The sequence below is a fragment of the Antennarius striatus genome, chromosome 21, assembly GCF_040054535.1.
Source record: "Antennarius striatus isolate MH-2024 chromosome 21, ASM4005453v1, whole genome shotgun sequence".
NCBI classification, from domain to species: domain Eukaryota; kingdom Metazoa; phylum Chordata; class Actinopteri; order Lophiiformes; family Antennariidae; genus Antennarius; species Antennarius striatus.
The window spans coordinates 17305519-17329496 of record NC_090796.1 but is presented as its reverse complement, the minus strand read 5'-3'; the positions used below and the strand labels follow the sequence as shown (position 1 = coordinate 17329496).

Genomic DNA, 23978 nt, shown 5'->3' with positions numbered 1-23978 from the left:
AGCAACCAAGTCCGAGTCACATGTCCTTTTATTTTTTTGACTTGATTTTATTGTAAAATAATTTTCCTGCTGGGCAAACAGCTGTCTGGATCTCACATTTCTGTTCCGCGACTCGTAAATCTTTCAAATGAGTGGGAGAACAATGGAGAACAGGTCAATCATAATTTATTCTTATGCTAAAATGTACAGCATTTTAAGTAACTGACAAAAGGAGAAAAAGTCATAAATACAAGAATGTCTTTCTGTGGGTTTGTGCACATAGCCAGGTATTTCCCTCCGTCTCTCAGCGACTCTGTACAGGTACAAAGGCTACAAAAGAGGAATAGAAACAGAAACACAGGAACAAGTTGCGTTTTACATGCAAACCATGAGCTTAGTTTGGTCTATTCACAGGCGCTATTCTTCTACACTTCGGTAAAATATAAATCCAACATTTTATAAAGATACAAAACAAATCTACAGATGGAATGAAAACGTAGCTTTAAAGGCATTATGTAAAATATCCACTTTGGACTAAATTTATACTTTCTTTCTCGTTATTTTGTCGTTATAATCATTTAGTTCTTTGAAATTCCACCACACTTCTCTAAGCGTGGAAATGTTTTAGAACTTTTCTGGGTACAAACGCTGAGATATGCTCGGTTATTTGGACAGAAATCAGTCTGTTTTATTCAACAGAGAGCTGCCTCCAGGAGAGCCGTTACAAAAGACTTCAGAATTATACATACAGAGCAATAAAACCTCTCAAACCCAACAGAAAACAGGACTAAGTTTACATTTTTTTACATTATTAGAATTAATAAAATATAGTTTCATCTTTGTCCCTGGGGAGGGAAACCTAATAAAGGCCAGATCTCTTTCCAATGGCTTTGCTAGTGAGCACGACACGTGTACACTACTACTCAATGCACCGTCACTAACAGACTGAAGCATGCTAGTCGTCACTTTACAAAATAAGTACAATAATTTAAATATACAAAGGCGTGAGTCTCACACACACACACACACACACACACACACACACACACACACACACACACACACACACACACACTGAGCAGGTTCCTCCTCCTGTAGCAGGCACGTTAAATGGCTTCATGGGGGGTGGGGGGGCTGCTACGCGACCACCAAATCCACCTGTGAGCTCTGAAGCCGCCGCTCCACACACACACACACACACACACACACACACACACACACACACGCACACACACCAGAGACAGGAACGCCGGTTCAATCGGTTCCCATGGTAACGACGTAAGGCTTCCCTCTGGAGGACCAGGAATACTTCCGGCGTTTCGTCGCCGTGGAGATTCTTGCATCCTTTCCAAGTGCTGCTGGTTTTTAAGTCACGTTAGCGAGGTGGGGGCGGGGGCGGGGTTACCGGCGGATGTACGGCCCCTTCAGGGACGGCTTGGACATGCCGGTGTTCATGTATCCGTGGTGACCGGCGGGGGTGTACACCACGTTGCCGTGCGGCGCCGCCTGCATGGGCTGCTGGGGGTATGGCTGCGTTCCCATCATGCCCATCTGCATAGAGTACTGGGGCGACTGGTTCATGTAGGCGTGGTTGCCGTGGTAGCCGCTGTTCATCATGGGCTGGCTCATGCCGTAGCCGTTCATGGCGTTGAGGGGGGGCATGTTCATGGAGTTGACGTTGTAGGCGGGGGCCGGCATGATGTTGACGCTCATGTTGACGCGCGGCATGGCGGCCAGCGAGCGGGACGGCGCCTGCATGGCGACGGCCTGGGGGGGGGGCCGGGCGTACATCTGCTGCTGGTGGTGGTGGTGGTGGTGGGGGTGGGACAGCGGCGCCGACTTGGAGCGCGCTGACATGTGCGCCGCCGCCGCCGTCTTGGGGGCCATTTGGGGCTGGATACGCTGCGAGGGCGGGGGCACCCCCACGTTGCGCTGCAGCATCATGGGCGGGGGCGAGCTGAGGTTGGGGGGCGGGGTCATGGTGGCCTGCACCTGCGCGTTGGGGACCCGGTGGGGCGTCTGCGACAGCGACACCAGGCTAGAGTGCTGCGACGGCAGCGGGGGGGTGTTGGCGTACGACGTGATGGGGTGGGAGGGGGCGTGGCTGAAGGGCAGCGCGTGGGGGTGCTCCATGAAGCTGTTGGTGAACTGCTGTAGCTTGGCCAGGCTCAGCCCCGACGACTGGGGGTAGTGCCCCCCCCCGTACTCCCCCTGGTGGTTGATCCGCTCGTACAGGGCGAAGTTGGGGGTGCCCGACTCGGGGATGTCGGCCAGCTGCATGGTGGCGGTGAAGTTGGGGGGGAGGGCGCACTGGGCCATGGGGGGGGGCTGCTGCTGCTGCTGGGGGGGGTGCTGATTGTGGAGGGCGTGCTGATTGTGCTGAGTCAGCTGATTGTGCTGCAGGTGGTGATTGTGGTGGTGGGGGTTATGCTGGCTCAGCTGATTGTGGGGGCCGTGCTGATTGTGGGGCCCGTGCCTGCCGTGGGGGGGGTGCTGGCTGTGCTGGCTGTTGCTGGGGGGCCGCTCCACCACCACGCAGCCCTGCGGCGACTTGACGCCGCAGTGCGGGGGCGACGCCAGGCTGTTCTGCTGGATCATGCCGCACCCCCCCGGGTTGACCATTTGCTGGCCGACGGCGCAGCTGCTCTGGGTCAGGCCGCTGGGGGGGGGCAGGCCGCCGTAGGAGCAGCTGTTCTGTGACGGCCCCGCCCCGCAGATGCTGCCCCCCATGGTGGAGTCGTAGCTGCTGGGGTTCTCGTAGTTCTCGGTGGTGCTCTCGATGCTCCCCAGGTCGCTGAAGCCGCTGTCCACCACCTGCTGGGAGGGGTCGGACACGGACGCCACGTCCATCAGGGGGGAGGTCTCCAGGTTGTGCAGCGACGGCACCGAGATGGCGCCGTGGTCGGGGCTGATCTGCGTGTAGCCGCTCTCCAGGAGGGACACGGCGGGGCTGCTGACGGAGCGCACCGATTGGCTGGGGTGGGACTGGGCGGAGGACAGGGGGCTGCTGTGGTCCGACTGGGGGCAGTCGTCCAGCGGGGCCAGCTGGGGGCTGGGGGCCGGGGGGGCGTAGGCCCGCGGGCCGTGGCGCCGCTCCCGGCTCTCGGCGCAGTCGGGGAACACGGCCTCCCGCTCCGCCTCCCGCGTCAGCGAGCGGACGGCCCGCGCCGTCTCCGGGTCGACCTCGGCGCAGACGGGGGGGCCGTCCCTCAGCACGGGGCTCAGCGCCGGCCCGGCCGCTGGCGGCGCCGGATGTTCCTGACAGGGGCTGGGCGGGGCTTCTTCCTCCGACTCAGAGTCGGCAGGATGGTCCGAGTCCGCGGCTGCGACGGGGGCGGCTGCTGATGCTTCAGCCGGTGGCGCTGCTGGCTCCGCCCCTTCCTCCTGGGCGGCGACCACCGCCACCGCTTCCTCCTCACAACATGTTACCGTGGAAACGTGCTGACTCAACTCGGAGTCGTTGTCGTCTTTCGGATCTAAAAAAGTCGGGGCGCCCTCGGCCCCCTCCCTGGAGCTGCTCGGCCCCCCCGTCCTGGCGTCGTCTTCGTCCTGACCCTCCCTCCTCCTCGGCTCCTCCTCCTCCTCCTCCTCGTTCTCCAGTGACACACCGGCTGTGCTGGGGTCCAGCTCCTTGGCTGGGGGGTCCTCTCTGTGTTCGTTCTCCCGGTCATCCTTGGGGGGTTCCTGGAACTCCTCTCTCTCTTGAGTGAAGGGGGAGGCGGCTCCTGGGGAGGCGGCGGGCGACACCGCCGGAGACGCCACCGGCGACCCCTCCAGGGAGGAGGACTTGTGGGAGGCGTGGTCGGCGGGACTGGGGGGCTCGGAGGGCAGCGTCTCGAGTGTGGCCCCCGGGCTGGGGGGCCCCCTGCCCGCCTTCTCCTCCAGGCTGAGGGCCCGCTCCGGCTCCCCCCGGGCCTCCTCGGTCTGGATGAGGTGCTGCTCGGCCTCCATCGGCGTCTCGGGGGGGGTGTAGAGGTTGAGCTTGAAGCCCATCTTCCGCTCGTTCTTTATCCTCCACTTGGGGGGGCCGCGCTTCACGCCTTTCGGCCAGCCTTTCTTCCGTTTCACCGGTCGGTGTCGACTGGGCGTCTTTGAGAGGACGTCGGCTTCTGGTGGGGGGGGTGAAAACCATTTTAGACCTTGAACCGTTTAGAAGAGAAGAGTTTTACCCCCCCAGATAAAAATACCTTGGTTCCAGCGCTGGTAGTTGTCCTTCTGAGCGTTCTTCTGTAGCCGGGGGCGACCTCTCCTCCGTTTGACTGGTGTGACTGGTGTCTTGTCCTCCCGCTCCTCCTCCTCGTCCTCCATCTTGCCCCCCCTGCCGTTGCGCTCCAGGAGGGGCATGGGCCGCTCGTCCTCCGACTGGTCGAAGGGCTCGTTCAGCACCTCGGTCGTCTCCGAGATGGTTTCTGTGGTGACGCTGCTGTTGATCCTCTTCCTCTTTCGACCTCTCTTTTTCAGCGCCATGGTTCTCTGGAACGCAAAGGAGAGAAGGGATGAAAACCCCCGGCGGAGCTGCAGGACTGGAAAAACCGGGGTGAAGGTGGACGACCTCCAAGTGGACCCGACAGGAATCCAATCCGGCTTCTAAAACGCTAGAAACGCTCTGCCAGACCGCTCGCTCGAGCGACGCCGGCGGGTGTTTTAAGCCACAAATGAGACGGGCAGAGCGAGCAGAAAACCACAGCCTGCATTTTAAATTCTCCAGTTGGTTCCCACCGCATGCCGACGACCCCCCCACAAGAAGAACGTGAAATCAATACCGTAGCTAATCCTCTAAATCATCTCCAACAACCAGCATCCTTCTTTTCTGTGTTTCTGGGAGTTTGGTGGAAAAGCTCCCCCCAACGTCTGACACTGGCTGTAATATCAGGTCTGCCACCAGGGGGCAGTGTCATCCAGACGGAGCACAGAGCAGGGCAGTAAATTAACCATGACCAGTGACAATAGTACAAGGTTTAGCCGGCACAGTCTTGACACCAGCAGCGAAAACATAATCTATTATCAGCAGCTGCAGGCAGAGACGCTCCAGATGACAGGAGGACGCCTCCTCAGCCCCCCCACTCATGAATATTCATCAGGCCTTCCCATCTCACCGATATGTCCTCTAATGAATGGAATTATCTACCGATATACATTCATTTTGTCCCATAATGAAATTGCAGATAATCAATGAGATAACCCCCCCACGGGTCCCGGAACAGCTGGTCGTGACTCAGCGAGCGGTGGAGTCACCTTTCTCTTGGCCGCCAGCACGGCGTGGGCTTTAGCCAGGATGGGCGGCGAGCCATCGGAGGCGTCCGAGTCGTCCGAGTCATCGTCGGCGTCCTCGTCGTCGCTCACTTCCTGCGTCTGCTGGAGGCGTCGGGTCCAGGACAGGGCGGGGCGGCGCTCGTAGGTCCTGAAGGGAACCTTGCAGTGGACTTTGGTCAGCGGCGGCCGGCTGGCGTGCGTCACGGCGTAGCCCCCTCTCTCCTCCTGCTCCCAGACGCTGGCCTGCTCCCTCAGCCGCTCAGCCTGGTCATTAAACAGACAAGACGCATTATCTCTGGGAGGGGCGCACGCGTCCGAGCAACGAGGCTGATGGGAAAACAAGAGGTCGGAATTAACGTCATGACAAATGAATGACCGCAGCCTCCTCCTGATAACAACAGCAGCGTCCTGATTGGACGCCTGCCCGTCACGGAGGAAACATTTCCATGAAGTAACCGTGGAGAGATCGCATTTCATGGAATGTTCACGACGTCCATCACGCCGAGTTAGCACAGCGTTAGCCTGTTAACGGCCTCCGTTTGAACCGGGAAACCTACATCCATCTCCGCCTCCCGCTCCTCCTCAGACAGGACGGCGTTGGCTGCGGCGGCAGAGGGGGTCCAGCGCAGGGCGTGGTGGTCCACCTCGTTCTGCCGGGGGTGCGCCCTCAGGCTCTCCATGTGCCTCTGGATCAATCGCTCCCTCCTGATCAACACGATCCTGCGTCAGAGGGGAGAGAAGCACGTCGGCGTGAGGCGGGCAGAAAGGTGACGGCTGGTCCGACAGCAGCTCTGTGGGACGGCAGGTGCTGCGTGTCCTTGGGGGGGCTTAACCTGACTTACTTCTGTCAATATTCAGCAACATTAATGGATACGCGGTTATAAATACCCGCTGGCCTGGATAAGTCAGACAGCACGCGGGAGAGGCGGCGCGGGCTGGAGGATGCTGGGAAACTGACCTGCCATCCTGCCTGTCGATCATGCCGAGCTGCTGCAGAGTGGCGGCGATGTCGTGCGGACACATCCCAGTGGCCCTGCTGATGCCTCGAACGCTGATGTGTTTATCCGGGTGCTTATAAAGGTGCTCCAGGATGACACTTTTCCAATATGCCAGGTAGGATAAGCGACCTAGATCCGACAGCGGCTTCTCCGGAGACCCGGCCTGTCCTTCCTGCCTGGTGAGGAGGTAACCTAAAAAGACAGGAGTCAAACACAAACACCACTTCAGTCCAGCTGCTGCTGCTGGGTAATTTCACATCACACTCTTTACCGCGGATTAGATATTAATGTGAGGACGTGAGACCGGGCTCTGGTTGAGATTTCATGTTTGAAGGGTAAAAAGAGAAGCTGTGATCCAACAAAGGAGACGGCTGTGAAGAGGAAACGGAGCGACGGAGCGAAACAGAGGAGCAGCTGGATGTCATAGCTCACAAGAGACTGCACTTGGGAAAGATAACGAACAAGGGAACCAAAAAAAAAAAAAAAAGCTAATACCAATATGTATCTGTGTGTAATTAGTTTTATAGCGGCCCTGTCAAGGGTCATCCATTATGAGCTGCATGGAATTAATTAATGCCTTTTAATGCGCACCCACTGCCGAGAACCAAACAAGCAAATCTAATCACCAAACAGTGAACACATAATATTCCAGTAATCACGACAATATTCATTACGGGAGCGAAGGAGGGGAGCCTGTGATAACAAACACTCAGCGATGAATATTCAATAAATTAATTGAAAAAACTAATTTTACAAGTATATTATCATGAATAAGAGCCACTCCACAGCCTTTGAATTATGATTTCAAAGAGCACATTTTTCACCCGCTAATGCTCTGAGCGCTACCTGAGACAAAGTGTTCCTCTAATACAATCCAATATAACAGAAAATCTTAATCTAAACAGCACCAAAGCTACATTTTCCAATAAAGCCTTCAAAGAGCTCAGAACTCAGCTGCGTTCAATCTCCCTTAATCCCCGTCTTTGTTATCAGCACACTCTCAATATCACAGATCCTCCTGCATCTCTGAGTCTCAATGGCTCCCAAAGTGAACAGGAAATCAAATGCTCCATTATCTCCCGCCCACCCCACACACACACGCACGCACGCACGCACACACACACACACGCACGCACACGCACGCACGCACGCACACGCACGCACGCACGCACACACGCTCCTCTTCCTCCTCTTCACTGCACACAACCCCAGCGAACTCCTGAAAACAATAACATGCATATTATGACTAAAAAAACTGCCTGGCTAAACATGGAAATCCACTCAAGCCGTCCTCTGAAGTGGGCCGCCAGCCTCTAAATATTGGATGTGTTGCGTTTATTGGTCTAAAACATAGCGACTCCTCTTCATCGCCAATCAAGGAGTGAGATCTTGGGGCGATGTTATTGGACGTCAGACAACATAACGCAGTCTAATCTTCAGTGATAGCCTGAACGGCGTGTGTGATCGCTCCTGATGAGGCTACTTTAAAGCTTTAGCAGAAGAACAGCACCTCGCCAGCAGCTACAAACTCACCCCTTAATCTGAAAGAGTTTGTAAAGACAGATGAAAAAAAAAAAACAGTTCAGCGGTGTAAAAGAGCATTAAGGAACTTACTGAAATCAATAAGGAACCTTCCAAATCCTTGCCTTTGGTACTGAGGCATGATCATTATGCAGGAGACATTGTACTTCTGCTGGCAAAGCTTTTCCTGGGGGAAGGAGAAACAGATCAAGTATGTCAGAGCTCTGCTGAAGCTGGCAATTTACTGCACCTGCCATCGTCCTTGTCTAAAAGCATTCACGTGCACGTCGCCAAGTTCACGTGCACGTGCACATCGCACGCACAGAGACGAGTCTCACTCGGCCCTGAATCACAGCCGCAGCAAGAGATCATTATCTTTCTGGTCAAGAAGTCGGTGATTAGAAAGGAAATGGACGACATGTTTAAAGTGTTCTGATTAAATAGACTGAGTCTCACTTCATACTAAAGGATGTAGAAGAATGTTGAGGGACTCAAAGCAGCATCTGAGCAGTGTTGTTGTTCCTGATGAACGTTCAGCTTTAGCACACACGTTATCATGTGGCTAGTTGGTAGCGGCCTCAGGGCGGTGCTTATCACCCAGGTAACACCGTCCAACACAGCGCTACACACTGGAACGCTTCAGCGTGAAGCCTTGTTTGGATTGGCTCCCTGTTCAGAAACTCATGTCAAACTAAAAGCCCCGAGCGCTCCTGTAGATGGAAACTATTTCTTCAAAAGGCTTTTATTGTGAAACAGTAGCAGGAAATGTGAGAAAGCCGTTGACCTACGAGGGCCACACATGTTCAAGTCGCTCTGGGCTGAAGTTTTCTTTTATTTAATAGTGTGATGTTTAACTTTGGGAAGAGAGAAGCTAATGGTTCAGCGGTTCCAGAGCGCTGCAGGGCCGATGAACCTGTCAGGGCTACGGGACGGGGGAACAGGAAGTGTTGCTATCGCTACGAGATGATGATGTCATGAAAAAACAGCTTAAATGTGCTGCAATTAACCAACATTACGTACGATCATATTTATTCATCATTCAGGACTGAAAAGAATAAAAAAAAACCCCCAACATGACGTGGTCCTGCCTTCACATTCCCGTTCATGGGCTCAGTTAGAGAGGCGCTGCGTCAGAAGTGACACCTACTGGTAAGGGTTGGTATTCCAGTACAGTAGCTGACATAAGGTCAAACCAGTGTGAGAAGGTTTACGTTAGATTCGACTGATATCTTCAAAATCCTTTCTAACATTTTGTGGACATTTTATCGACGTTCCTGGACTGGGAGACTCTGGTTTCATGACTGTTAGCGTTGTAACAGACAGCAGGAACCACATCCGCAGCGTTCGGTGTATTTGTTTGACTAGCTGATTAATGTGCCCGTCGTTTATTGTGAATAAAAACGGATAAATACCAGTCCAGTATCAGTGTCACCGTTTAAAATGACGTGCGGTATTCCTAAATTTCCCACATAATCGCTCTGTAATTCCTACCTTGGAGAAGTAGCCCACAAGATGACAGCCCTTCTCATCATTCTTTGTCAGTATGTAGAAGAGGAAAGGCTCCACATCATAATACAGGGTCTTGTGATCCAGGAAAAGCTTGGCTAACAGGCAGAGGTTTTGGCAGAATAGTTTGCTGACATTTCCATCAACCTAAACACGGAATAAAAAGAGCAAGAGGACACTGTTCAAGCAGCGCTGCTTCCTCCCTCCTCCTCCCTGAACCCATTCAGCAGAATCTCATGCAGCATGCAGTTATTGCTTTATTGCTGTAAAGGGACGCTGACCTCGAAAACAGAAAGGTCATCCTTTCTGTAGATTTCATTGGCTGGCGGGTGGAACCAGCCGCACTTCTTTGTGTGTCTCTGGAGAATATTTTTGCTTCTCATGTACTTCAGGCAGAACTCGCACAGATAAAGCTTGTGTAGTCTGACAGAGACAAAAGGGACAGCTGCAGTTTCTACTTCAGCAGTAAACACTGGCATAAAACCGATCATCGGCGGTCTTTGCGTAAAAGCAGCTTTACCTCGAATATTCAGGCGGGTAAGGCGACGAATACCACGTTTGGATCTCAAACTTCCCAAATTCGATGATGGCGGGACATCGCATGGAGTCGGCGCTGAGCAGAGACCCGGTTCTCTGTGGAAGGATGGAATAAAAGCAACTATAAATGTGATGAAAGATGATGCTGATCTTTACTGTGGCTTCAGAGCTAAAATCCTTCATCCTACATGAGGAAGATGCACAAGCTCTAATTCACCTGAGGGAGATGTTTACCTGCCACCAAGAGGTACAAACTAGAGCTGCAACATTCTGCTTTTATGTCTACAAAGTTTATAAAGCCTCTATGCTAACTGTTAACGCTCTCCAGTTTGATATCGGTTTCTGCAGGCCTGATGGCGTCACACTGGCTCTTGTTCAGTTGGAGAGCAAAATGTCACAGAAATGATTTGTAAACTAAAAAACAGTTGATGGTAACTGAATGTTTATCCTTTAAAGCTCCACTTCCTGCGGCTCCCTCACCTGCAGCGCCAGCTCCTGCACGCGGACGAACGTCTCGATGTCGTCTTCCGTCACATGGTCTCTGGACATGGCGGCAAAGTTGGCCCGGGCCTCCTGCTTGACGTGCAGCTCCCCGCTGTGGCCTGTTACCGGCACAAAAACACCGCGTCAGCTCCAGAGACGACACATCCACACCGGTTTGTCTGCAGCAGCTGTGGTTGAATAATCACATAAATGAATTCGATGCAAATGTGCTTATACTGTGAGCGCTGCCGCTGAGCCTGTTTGAGGCCGCGTCTCTGAGGAATTTCATAATGCATCATCTTCGCATGTTTATATGAAAACCCCTAATGTAATGAAGTGAAACTAAATCACTCTAATTGTGTAACTGCTTTCATGTGCTTAGTCATCCACCAAGACAGTTTCCCATGAATGAAGAAGCAGATGCAGTGGAGGGAGCGAATGTCAACATGAAAAGCAACTGATGTGGGGAAGCAGGCAGTAATTTCATAAAAGACATCAACACCAACGACTTAAGCACAAAACAAAAACCCATTAGCAGCAGACATGATGCGTCATGTGCCGCTTCACACACACACACACACACACACACACACACACACACACACACACACACACACACACACACACACACGTCCTTCATGTCGTTTCTTTAAACTGGGATTCCGCTGGTGGAGACAGTGAAATGTGAGGGTTCCTGCTCTCCTGGCTGTAATCATCATGTCAGCTCTGAGTCAGCTCGGATGGTGAATCACTGGGTGTGTGTGTCTAATGACTGCCCAAAGAGAGCGCACACAGAGGTTTCAAGAGTGAGGTGGGATGATGAAGAGCGCTGATGGGACTATTGGCACTACTGGTAGTGATCGCAGCGAGCACTACAGCAGAGGGTCAAGGACAGAGCAAAGGAGCAGCATGAGGGGGTTAGTGGGCCATGCACTACGACAGAAGCCAACGGGCGAGAGGATGGATTTCAGTACGCAGCCAAGTCAAAAACGCAACCAAACTGGGTTAAGAAACGAAAAAATCAAATTATGCAGAGGATTAGTAGTCTGTTAGGATGCTGAGGTGTTTCCTCAAAGAAAAAGATCAGCTTTAAAAAATGAAAAACAAGCGTAAAGGTGTGGAGACGCAGGTCTTCGGCCAGAGTTTGGAGCCTTGCTTACCATGATTATTCTCAGGCTTAATTCTTCCGTCTGTCATGTCTCCCTTTCCGGGTGAGGGGGCTCCCTTCTGGGGGCTCACTTTATACCTCAGCCTGCCTAGTGTCCTGTGCTTTTTAAGGAAGGGGTTACGTTTGAAATGACTGACCATCTTAAACGGGTGTCCTCTGGGTCGGCCCGGCCCTGCAGATGTGGGGTGTAACCTATTTTTATTAAACTCGTTCTGTCCGGGGCGCTGGGCCCCCGCTATGGACGCGTGGGAGGAGTCCTGCACACGTTTAGGCGGCGCGTAGGAAGGTAGTCTCTTTTTCCGCGGCTGTCCCTGAGTCGTGTAATTGTGAGAGAGTCCGTCAAATAGTCCCTTGAGTTGGCTGCTATTGCAGAGGCTACTCAGGGAGGGGACGCTCGACTGGCTGGAGGAGCTCTGGGGAGAGTTAGCCGAGGTGGAGCTGCTGGACACCTGCGAGGGCGGGCTAAGTCCCGGCAGCGTGGGGATGGGTAGAGGCGTGGAAGGCGAGGGAGTTATCTTTTGAGGAGCGCCGGCGGCAAAGGCGAACGGCTCCGGTGGCTTGCAGAGTTTGGGCTTGTCCCGAGAGCTCAACTGTTTGCCGGCCGACTTTACGGCTACAGCTCGCATGCGACGGCCCACCGGGGAGGGGGTAAAGAATTTGGAAAGCCCGTCGATAAGCCCTTTGGTTTTCTTGTTAACGGTGAGTGTAGCTGGGGTGGAGGTGGGCGTGAGGGGGGGAGTGGTGGTGGGGGTGGAGATGGTGAATTGGGTGGCGTCGACCACACAACGGGGGTCTGCAACAGCCAATCTGGCTCTGGCGTCCGTCACAGATGCAGCATGACCAGATGAAGGTGTGGAACAGACGGTAATCTTTTGACCCCTACCAGGTGACCCCCTTCCTCCCAGTGCTACCATGGAGCCGTCGCCACTGGTTACAGACCTGCCGGGACAGAAACAGAGCTGAAGGGGACCTGGGTACAGTTACTAGAAGTAATAAAGTACAAGTTGGAGGTGTGAGAACTGAACGATTGTCTCCATTTAAGCCAGTTTTTAGTCTAATTCATCTGATGATCTGAAATTAAAATATGAAAAGTACTATCAGTCACATTCACAGCGGAGAAACAAGAACGAAACTCAAGTACGCCCACAAATTATTTACAATTTTATTTTCTACTACATTCATATTATTTTATGAGTTATCTGCTGCACAGGAGAGTGAAAATGCAGAACTGACCTGGGTGTTGACTTAAACTTACACTATAAAAAAACCTGATGATATCAGTTCAGATTTAAGCTGAATCCACTGCTGCAAAATCCTCCACATCCTCAGCTGAGAAAACCTGCTGCATGTGGTTATGTGTTTTTAACACTGTTGATTGATACGTCCCTGATTAGCATTTATTAGACACTTTTGTTGTGGTTTAGTCTGGAAACTATTTCCTGATTGCCTGAAGGTTAATGACAGTCGTGTTGGCAGAGCTTTGCATTCCGAGTACTTTCGGTTACTTTAGATGCAAAGATTTAACCGCTGCTTCACGTACTGTTTGCTTTTCTTGTTCTCTGTAAATGATAATTCCAGTTTATCACATCTTATCATATAATCTCAATCTATTACAGTGCTACTGTGGAGCTGGAGACATGCTAGACTGCAGGCAGCAGTGGGTCGGAGTTGAACCAGGAACTCAGTCGGTTTGTATGGTGGATACTTTGAAGGATATTTGTGGTAATATTTCCACAGCTGTGTTTAAAAATGCCCCATTTGTCTTCCACCACAATAGCAATTAACTCAAACACAATGTTTTTATTGCCAGTGGGAATTTCCCTCTAATAAACTGCTGATATTCAGATAATTGCAGACTTACATTCTTTGTTTGAGCTTATTTCTGGGCCTTCCGATTGGCTTTGCATATCGACGTTTGATCTGATCGGCTTTCTTGTGCAGCAGTTTCTTCCCGTTCTCCTTTGGCCTGCATACTTGGCAGATCCAGGTTCCTGGAAGGTGCCCAGAAGCAGAGAGTACCATTTGGGTGGGTTCATCAATTCAGAGGACGTACAGTACATTCATTTGAAACATTTCCTTTAATACAGAGAGCTGGCGCGCGTCCCTGCAGCGCACAATGACAATCAATTACTCAGCACAAAGCAGAAATCTATGAGAAGACATCGGGTCAATTGTGCGTCCTGAGAGACAGACGTGGTGTCAGCTTGTCGAACCTGTGTGACTCGCATGAGCAGCCTGTCAAACGTCCTTCTAAAGCAGACGCACCATCATTACAAGCCTCGCTGTTGGGTCAGCACTGTAATCCAGAGATAGCTAGCGTCCCCGGGGAGGCTGAAATAATTTGATATGCATGCAAAGCTCCTAATAAGCCACCGCTGCCTCTCTGCTGCTGACTGACAGGCCCACACGGCCATCTGTGGAGAGGAGCCTTTGAATCGACGGCGGAGGGGCGAACAGAAGCCAGACGGTGTAAACACCTCACCTTTTGGCATTCTTGAAAGCGGCGGGTTGCAGCATTCCATGTGAAAGCCCCGATCACATGAATCGCAGAATAGCATCTCATCCTGAAAAGGAACGGCAGACGTGTGAGGGGTGTCCCTGTAGCATGCGTGTAGCCCCCCCATCATTTAAAAGTCTTTTGGTAAAATTGTGCACAAGAGAGGCTTTTTACAAATCTGAGGGAAAACCCACAAATCCTCAGGGATACACGAAATGAGATCTAGCCCAAAGCCTACAACACTGAAAACGGTTTGTGCTCAGATATGTGCAACATTATACTTACAGCATTTCTCCCCTGTATTCGACAGGAGCTGCAGGTTTTGCATTCAATACACTGCCATCGTAATCTCTTCACATTTGAGGTTAATTCGGGGGAGAACTTCAGACATGATGGATGCCCTTCAGGAGCAGAGGAGAGCTTATTAGAACAGACACAAGGCTTTTTATCCACACAGCGATATGCAAATATGAACACTTTACCTCATCAAAAACAATGGTGCGACAGTATGTCCACAACACTCATCGCCCCCTGCCACAAGTTGTGTCTAAAAACAGTACGATCAAACATCTGAGCCACTAATTACACATAATTTGATCTTAATGAGGCAGAAACAGTAGCGGCGCTCATTCTAATGGAAGTCGATCCATGAAAGTCATGTAAAAGCTCGCCTTCTCCCTCACCCAGCTCCCTCGCACGGTTGTAAAACAGCTGTTTTACAGTGAGAGCACAATTTGTGTACACTATGAGCGGTTAATGAAAACCACCTCAAAGCTACTTAGTCAAATTTGAGCTATAAAAATGTCACCACGAGAACAATTCCTCACGGCATTTAAAATAATTGTTCAAACATAATTGACTCCTTGGCTGAGGTAATTTTCCGGGGGGGGGTTCGCATTTTCGACTGGAGCGAAACGGCGGTGGAGGAAATGCCACCGATCAGCGGCGGGGAAAGGGTTGATCTTTGATCCTCTGTTCCCGGTGTGCTCTATAAGAAGAATCGGAATGGAGGGAAAATGACTTCATGATTTCAGGTTCTAACAGCCACTTATGGAGCATCTGCCCTTCTACAGCCCGCTGAGGCTTGGAAGCAATTTGGATCCTCCAGTCTCTCAATTTGAACATTGTTCTTCCATTAAGGGGAAGTGAAAAATGCAGAGCAACAATGTGACATCTGCCTCGCTGCTGCTGGAGACGGCTGCGACTGGGGCGCAGCGATTGGACGACAGGATTTATATTTAGAGACAACAGTTCATCAGCAATCAACAGATTTCTAAACACGGCTGGGAAGGGCTGGTCTTCATGTAACTGTGATTAGCCTGCTCACGTTATCCAGCGTTACAGTATAAGTCTAGAATAAATACACCTCAGGAGGAGGAGGGGTGTTTACTCCTACAGTCATGTTTTTATTTACACTCTTGTCTCATTGCTTCAACAACAGTCAGTCAACTGTTGGACCTGTGGCGGTGGACGTCAATTCAATTTCTTTCTACGACTTCCTGAACGAGAGCCAATCAAACATCAGTGAACATTTCTGTTTCATTCTCCTGATTCATGAAACAATTCAGGTTTCCTATTCATTCCTATGCATTGTTTTAGATTTTTGGTGACCTTGTTTATAAAAATCGTGAACGGAAACGTCAAACTTTCAAATCCCAAATACTCTCATTTCATTTGTTTATTTGCCTCAAGGAGCAGAAACACTGATGTGGTTGTCACAGAGGCTTTTCAATAGAAATAAATAAAATAAATACTTTGTCTAAGTTATTATATCTCATCAGTTCAGAATAAATATTCAATATGATCATTATCTTTATTAGTGACGTAATAATAATGTTTTATTTGCTTGGTGCCTTTCTTGGCACTCAAGGTCGCTTTGCTGCGAAAATAATGTAATATTCTGCTAAGGAATAACAAGTGCATATAATTTGGCACACACACACACACACACACACACACACACACACACACACACACACACACACACACACACACACACAAACTTTGTTTTCTACTTTTGTGCATTGACTTGTTTTTCTCTCTGCTGTCATCTGTTTCTATTCTTTTCTATGCACTGGAGAGGCGCCAAGCAGGAGTACTACTTCCATATAACTACAATAAAGATCACTGTGATTCTGAAACTTATAATAATTTGAATATCTGTGTAGGTCAGGGTTGAAAATCTGTTTTTAAATCTTTTATTATCGTGGCACGCATGTATCTTATTATCTGAAACACGTGGGATTGAAAACCTCTCATCAATCAGTGGGTCCTAATTCTTATCACATTGCTCATTTGCATCGTAAATTCATGCGGTTGCTTGTGCGCCTTTTTGTTAACACAGACACACAACAGCTTTGTGCAGATGTTAGTGTTCCATGACTTATGAAGACATTAAAACTCACCGCTGCTCCCACAGTCTGCACAGGACAGCAGCTCCTCTGGCCGCTTGTCCCGGTTTGACTCCTTCGTTCCAAGACAGAAACTGCATATCGGGATGGGGTCGACCCGGAGCTGGGTGGGAACACAAACACAGACAGACTGTTTAAAAAACACAAACGGGCCCAGCCTGTAAATGAAAGACGGATTCTTCAGATCACTGGAGACGTATTAAAGCAGGATGAGAAAGCCGGAGTGTGATTTAATGTAACAGCCCCGAAAATATGAACCAGAAGCTCCGAAAATGGAAAAGAAAAAGTTCTCATGGACTACAAATGAATAATAAATCATCCTCAGAGATGTGCTGCGTTTGAGATCCACCTCCTCTATCCATTACATCTGAGGGAGTAAGTGATCTTAGTAATCATAGTTTAAGGGCTTAATCCAATTCCTAAAGCTTGCACTCCAGTCTGAAAGGATTAACCACCATGTAATCAAATTACCCCAATAATAAAACATGCTCTTATTGTTTCTGCGTGATCCACTGTAAATGTTGCAAGTCTCAGAACAAACATTCATCTAAAGGGCTTACGCTTGAGTTGAGGAGACGTAAAATATGAGCTTGGGGGGGGGGGGTTTAAGAGGATTTCACCATTGATCGCTAGCAATGAAGAGAGGCTGACATCACTTTGTGTCAACTGTTCATAAACCAGACGGTCAAAGTTTAACCAATGGAGGTTGGAATCATGACCAGAATAAACTGGCACTGAGGCGAGCTGATCCTACACACACGCCTCTGGAGGGGCATCAATCTGCCGCCTTCTTCCCTGCTCCAGAGAAGTTCTTAACGGAAAATAACACTCGTGGGGCGTCACCATAAATAACCCTCGTCATCATCAGTTTACACACCAAGGCTTCGCCAATTGACTGGAGCATTGAAGGACACTCTGGGGATGCCTGTAATTAGTTCCTGGTTCTTATGAGACAGATCAACATCGTGACCTCCACAAAATTTACCACCTCCAAATCTCTATTGGTTGTGACCTCCTTCTGACCCGGAGAGCGTTTTTTCCTCTTTTATCTGCCAACAAACACAAGACGAAGCATCTTTCCATCAAAAGAAGCCCGTAGGGGGGGGAAATGAGAGAGGATGAAGTGAAGATTCGGTCCTCATTCCCAACTGCTGTATCAATTAGTCGTTACGGTGACGGGAGGCAGTTTACCGCCAAATCAATGATTGCTCTATTATCCAACCTGCCAGGTCAATATTTGAAAGCAGGCGCTGGCATTGGTGGCTGACTGCTGCTCACACAGCTGTGAATGGACACATAAAACACTGGAATGATGCACTTCTATCACACACACCTGCAGCAATGTTCACACTCTCTCCTGTTATGAAAGAAAATTAAAGTCAGTTTGTGATCAATCTAGGTGAAAAAGTCCGGTTATACATATAACTAGTGGAACAAACCTAAAAACATATCTTAGGTATTTCTGTTGAAGCATAAAATAATGTTAATTTTGTTTTTTACCTCCAAATGACACGATCACATGATTCCTTATCTGCTTGTGTTGATATCAAAAGTAAAGCTTTTCATTAAATTCTGTGCAGGAATGAGGAAGTAAAGGAAGACTGGAATATATTTTGAAGCGATCCAGGGTGTTTCTTTTGTTTCGTTCTACATATTTGTCTATATTTAGACATAAACAATAGTAGCAGAAGCCCTCAGTAGAGTACTTTACCTTCTATCATCCATTTCAACAGATTTCAACCCTAACCTAACTTATTTTATTTAACCAGGAAATAGTCCCACTGAGTGACAACAAGTCTTTCCCAGGGAGTCCAATTATAACCACCACAGCAGGCAGGTTTCATGACACTGTCAGGTAGTTCATGAGAAACTGATAAAAATGCTGGAGAAAAACATTTATTGCAGTGTAAAACTATGTAAGAACAATTAATGGATCCATTCCAGAACTGAACGGCTTCCTCTCTGGCGCCCGTCCAACCCTCCCACCCAGTTTCACGTCGAACTATTAAGTAGTTTTTGTGTAGCCCTACGACAGACATAACCTCCAGAGTAAGGTTCCTAATATTACAAGATTTGGAGGTGGTAAAAACAAGCATCTTTAGTAAACATTTAGGAACATGTAGGGATTTCTGTTGCTGTTCTTTTGAAGATTAATACCATTTTTGTGCAGATTTATCTTCTGTATGAGAAGATGTTTAATGATAATATAAATTTGTGTCTTCACAGACACAGATTTGTCTCTGGGAATATATTTAATACATGTTTTAATCGAGGCCGATTCTGGGACTATTTCCTGGTAGCTCAGGCTTTGATAAGAGCATTGTTGGTAGATGTATGTGCTCTCTGAGCTACAACTCTCCATGATCTTTCTTTCTACTTCTTTCAATAACTACATGGACAAACTGAAGTTATGATGAATCAATGATTGTTAGTTGAAGCTCAAAATCAATTTACAGCAAAAAACTACATCCTCTCAGCACAGAGGTAATGAGAAATATTAGCTTCTCTGTTTAATCACATGACATGTCCTGTTATTACTGCTCAAAGATGAAGTTGAAAGGCATTTGAATGCAAAGCCAAAGTGTTATGATTACTTAAAGAGCTATTAGTTCTCGTGCATTAGTGCATCTGTGTCATTCTATTCTGCTGATGCCTGCTGAGACTGACTGAAATCACTCAGTAAATAATTCTTAAATGCCTTATAACTCTGATTTGCAAGAAGACTCTGGAAGAAAATTATCAACACAAGCGTGGAAAATGCATGTAAAGAGATAGAAATCAATAAGACATCAGTCTTAGCTTGTGCATTCTGCTGATTAAATACTCAGAGCTTCGCTTCAACATACGGTCTCCACTGACAGAGCTGAGAAATCTAATCCAGGAACTAGAGAATTAATTTCCATCAGGAATATTCTTAACCCTGGTAATTAAAACCAATAACTCTTTGCAATGTACCCGCATAAAAAATGTGAAAATGGAGAAACAAAAACAACTAAAGAAACGCTCATAATTTTACTCTGAGATTCTAAATAAAGCACATTACAGGAAATTATGCTGCTTGAAAAGAGCAAGCTGTCCTGAGTGAGGGGGTGGGGTCCTATTAGAAAACTGCTGGTGAGAGAGAGAGAGAGCTCAAGTGGTTGCATAACGCAGAAGGAAAAAAACTCTCATTCCTTGTCTTTGTTCCTGCCAGAGTCTCTTCAGAATGTAATAAACTCTAAACTAACACTGCTCTTTTTACATCAAACTATCTCTCACCCTGAATGCACACACACTCTTCTATCTCCCTGCCTTAAATGAGCAGTAAAACTGGACGGGGATGGATGATGTCATCAGAACAGGACCAATAGGTTGAAACATCTCAAGTGGAAAACAGCAGTCCCTCTTTAGCTGTGACAAACATCACAGGACACCGCGTCCCCAAACATTCTCACTTTCGCTTTTGGCTTGACCACAGGCTCTGTCACAGTTGTGGTTGCAGAATCAAGGTGTCGCTTGGTGATTATTCACTGTGAAACTGTCGAAGAGCAGGGTGACATCTCTATAGCGTGATGCTGCTGGCCGATTCCACTGCACAGCTCCAGCAGATCTTGATAAGCCTCAACACATGATCTGCAGAAAGCTTTCACAACAATATCTAGAGATGACTGTGCAGCCAGGGCCACACAATGAAAACTATTTTCCATGAAACACCCTTCTGTACGTGACAGTGTCTTAAAATTGCAAGGCAAGTGCAGAAACGCTGTCATTTCACAGGCATTTCTCTGCAGTGTGTTATAGCTAAGCACCAGCAATAAGACACACAATCTCTGCAAACTATAAAACACCCCTGGGGAGCCAAAAAGCAAAGGAAACAATGCAACCTGGAAGTTTGTTTATGTGGTTGTATTTCCTCTCTAGGGCTTTTCAGTTAGCACAAATATTTTGTCCTCCCACAAAAATTTCAGCTACGATTTCTAACCACTATTTGTCAAGACTAGTTTATTCACATGCCCTTTCAAATTACAAATAAAACATCCAAAAGCTGTGCTCTAATGTGTCGCTGCTCATAAGACAGCCAGCCACATCCCCTAAGGTCATTAGGCTAGAGTTACATAACCTTTGGGAAGCCTACAGCAGACTGCCTACCACACACAGTCAGCATGACTTTCTGATTATCCAAGCTTTCTTATTATGGAGAGCAAAAGCAACAGAGCCCCAAAAGGACACACTCTAGATGGCGTTGTTTCTGACCTGCCAGAGATTAAGACCACAGTCATTAAACTCCTATCCAGCAAAGGTTGAGGCCTACATTTTCTGGCCCAGCTTTGGTATTGTTCAGAAAAAGTTCCAGAAAGTCTCACAAAACAACTTCATAACACTTCAGAGCATCAATCCGGTTAATATTTAACATCAGTGACAGGAATGTTTTGGCAGGAAGTCTCTCGCTAACGTGCGTAAATGCATGAGAGAAAAGGAGGCCTGGGCGTGGGTACCTGCTCTCGCTCATGGGGGAGGAGGGTCACCGACGACAGGACCAGGGGGGAAGCACTTGGACACCTGGAGCCCCTTCCCTCTGCGCCGCCTTGGTAGAACTTATACCGCGGGCCGTTTTTGAACAGCCTGCCGTTGTTAACCGCTCGCTTCGCTGCCAGCCTTAACCTCTGCCGGAAAGCAGGATTATCAACCACATCGGAGAGGTCGTCCTGGTTCCTCAGATACCTCTCGATGTTCTTCAGAGAGGAGCCATGGGTATCATCCAGGCCCTCGATGGCCCTCTTGAGTATTTTATTCCAATCGATATGGCGCAGATCACTCGAATTCCATATAGATTCCTCTGATGGCACGGATACGTTTGCAGGCTGGATTGATCCAACTCTCCCCAGAGTTCCTGGGTCCTTGTAGGACGCACTCCCCTTATTTGTAACCTTGAGAACGGAGCCATCGTGAACACTTAAATCCAACTGCTCAAGGACGGTCTTCCTGTCCAGTCCGTGCGATGTGGCCACAGCGTGACAAATTCTCTCCTCCGATGGCCTCTGCTTCTGCCTTTTGATTTTCTGTATTGCTTCAAGAATCCACTCCGTGTACAGAGGGTTTGCAAGTTTTACCATGGTTGAACAATTAGATTCACAAAAGCGTGATCCATACAGATTCCCCCTTTCTGCTGCTGAACACTGGGTACATCCACATCCTCAATACGGTCAAAAACGTATGTTCCACAACAGCATCCGCGTATTTCTTCTTAATCCTGGGTGTCTGACATTGGAGGTCAAGTTGGCACAGGTAAATTCCACAACGGTAGCTGACTTGGATCTTTAGTTATTTAATCCCAGATCAAATCTAGAAAGAGACAAAAAATAAATTAATAAATTCAAAGCTGTACTTTAATAATTCACATACCCCAAACTACTTCATAGCATGCTAAGCTAAGCTAGATGAACTTTAAAGATGTGGGAACAGATGGGTAAAAACAGACACATGAGCTGTCATAGTTGTTAAAGAAATTCTAGCGACTTAATCCAGTCTGACACCATAATCCACGCAGTTAGACAGATGTCCTCTTCGTGTCATGACTGCATCACAACAGTCTAGACTTTCCTCCAAAATGTCAGCTAAAGCTAGCTTAAAAAAACTTCTCCCGAGTTGTGAGAAAGTATAAATAATGTCGAAGACATTTAAATATCTCTAGCGTCACATTCCTGGTCGACATGGAAAGAAGAAGACAAAAAAACAACAACAACACAACTTACAAGTTAACATATTTGTGGAAGGTGTAATTTCCAAACGTATCATTTGGTCCGGACGCAGGCGGACTAGCTTAAAAACACGTAGCCTACGTAAAGTTTAACCGTTAGCCGGCCGCACGCGACTCCTGACAGCTCCGCGCGACGACGGTCGGATCGGCGCGAGCGTTTTTAGTGACAGACGTCCAATCGAAGCCCACTTCCTGACAGCTGCCGTCCGTTCGGGAGGCTCGCGGCACGTCCCCGGATCACGTAACCGAGCCTTTTCTCCGCGCGAGCGAAGGAACCGCTGGTAAAAGTGCGTAACGTACCTGGAGCGACGCTCCGCCGAGTTACGCAGATAAATGACAGCGTTCGCCTGCGCTCCTGATGTCACCTAAACAGTCGCCATTTTGTTACAATGTTGTAGTTTACATGAATCCGACATGACGCTGATTACAATCCAATGGAGCCTCATTAAACCTTACCTACACTAATGGGCCCTCCCCAGCAACTTCAATATTGGCTGTAAAGACAAGATCCGATTTCTGGTTTGATAAAGCACATGTCAATCTTTATGCATGAGCTCACCCTCTGAGGCACATGATTGGCTGACTGATCTGTCACTTCCGTCCTTTGACCCGCCTCTTAAGGTGCCTCCCGGTGATGGCTTGAGATCGCTTCCCTCCAGCGCTCGTAAAAACCGAACTTGTAGCTCCAACCGCGCCGTTAGGACGTCGATAAGTTATAAATATATTATGACAAGAATTGACTGCGTAATAATTTATAATGTGTGGATATTTAACCTCCTCTGCGGGGCGGTTAACGCGGCGCCACCTTTACTCGGATTCCTCCTTGAAACAGTTGGTTACACTTGAAAGTGATTCGGAACATTTTAGACTTTAATTGGCTGTTTGTTAAATCTATCATTTATTAGCATAAAACTGCAAACGTTGATTTAAAGTGGACGATATTCCACATCCCATCGACTCCAGGCAACCGCGCTCAACCGCAGGACAAACATGTCCAAGCTCTCGCCTTTCCCCGTCTTTATCTTCCTCCCTTTTTTTTTTTTCTCCCAAGAAGGAGACGCGTTCCTCTCCATGTGGAACGCTTCAATAACGTGGCGTTAAATAAGCGCTAATTCCCCGGGATGAAAAGTCGCTCCCTCCACGACTGCTGGAGAATTTATGAACGTCCTGTGCTGCGCTTTTGCAAGGATGGCATGACCTCTTTATCACCATTAACCATCAAAATATCTCCGATGAGGGGAAACGGTGAGCCCCGGAGAGAATAAAGATGTTCATGGGGGAATACAAGTTAACACGACCGCTGAGAGCGCAGCTCCTCCATCGCTGCCCCTCAATTATGTCTGTTTAGCTCCAATTTCTCTCCTTTTCCATATTTTATTAGGTAAAGACACGCATCCTCATTGGGGGTTTTTTTTTCTTCCCACAGACATGTACCTGAGTAATTTTCCGCCGCCGTGGGCGAAAAATGCAAATTAATGTACAAGTTTGACGCAGGGATGGGAAATAGAAGTAAAAAAAAAAAAAAAAAAAAGGGCACAGACTACTGTAAATATTTGTTGGTACTTTACCTCTTCAAGTTTTCTCCCCCCTCGGATACTCCTCTTCATTTTCGGGGAAGCGTCGATGGAGAAATGCGCGGCGACGTATCCGAGCGATTTGGTGGGATTTTTTCTTAAAACGAAGGCTGGAAAGCTGCGCCGAGACATGGAGAGGACCTGATAACAACTAATTGAAAGGTTAATCTACATAGCAGCCTGTGACAAAGTGGTACCCTCCCCCTTCTTCTTCTCCCACTGTAGACATCCCTACTTCAGTGGAGAGGAGCGGACCGGCGCTCCTACCATCACATTGTCAAATCCTCCATCAACATCCAGGGATGAGCCCGGAG

The 23978-nt window shown here is 48.6% G+C and overlaps 1 protein-coding gene across 5 annotated transcripts; it reads right to left on the bottom strand.

Annotated features, from left to right (window-relative positions):
* Window positions 1-437: 437 nt before the first annotated feature.
* Window positions 438-23910, bottom strand: kat6b (K(lysine) acetyltransferase 6B). Of its 5 annotated transcripts, none has more exons than XM_068304846.1 (17): window positions 23659-23910; window positions 20829-21675; window positions 16348-16456; window positions 14228-14343; window positions 13928-14009; window positions 13307-13436; window positions 11438-12384; window positions 10275-10396; window positions 9778-9890; window positions 9539-9680; window positions 9243-9404; window positions 7845-7938; window positions 6191-6422; window positions 5790-5952; window positions 5215-5559; window positions 4167-4452; window positions 438-4088 (listed from the first exon to the last, which is right to left on the bottom strand). In XM_068304846.1, the coding sequence occupies exons 2-17, from the start codon at window positions 21444-21446 to the stop codon at window positions 1381-1383; spliced, it is 6369 nt and encodes a 2122-aa protein (XP_068160947.1). In that variant the 5' UTR covers window positions 21447-21675; window positions 23659-23910; the 3' UTR covers window positions 438-1380. The 5 variants fall into 5 exon arrangements, with proteins under 5 accessions (XP_068160947.1, XP_068160945.1, XP_068160948.1 ...); XM_068304844.1 differs by lacking the exon at window positions 23659-23910 and adding an exon at window positions 22391-22552; XM_068304847.1 differs by lacking the exon at window positions 23659-23910 and adding an exon at window positions 22391-22551 and having other exon boundaries at window positions 5215-5496.
* Between the last annotated feature and the right edge of the window lie 68 nt (window positions 23911-23978).

Bases quoted from the DNA above. Each gene is read 5' to 3' on its own strand.
- kat6b (XM_068304846.1), bottom strand. From the start codon at position 21,446: ATGGTAAAACTTGCAAACCCTCTGTACACGGAGTGGATTCTTGAAGCA. The intron at 12,385-13,306 runs GTAAGTCTGCAA...CTGTCCCGGCAG, and splicing joins AATAAGCTCAAACAAAGAAT to GTCTGTAACCAGTGGCGACG. The intron at 5,953-6,190 runs GTCAGTTTCCCA...CCTCTGACGCAG, and splicing joins ATCGACAGGCAGGATGGCAG to GATCGTGTTGATCAGGAGGG.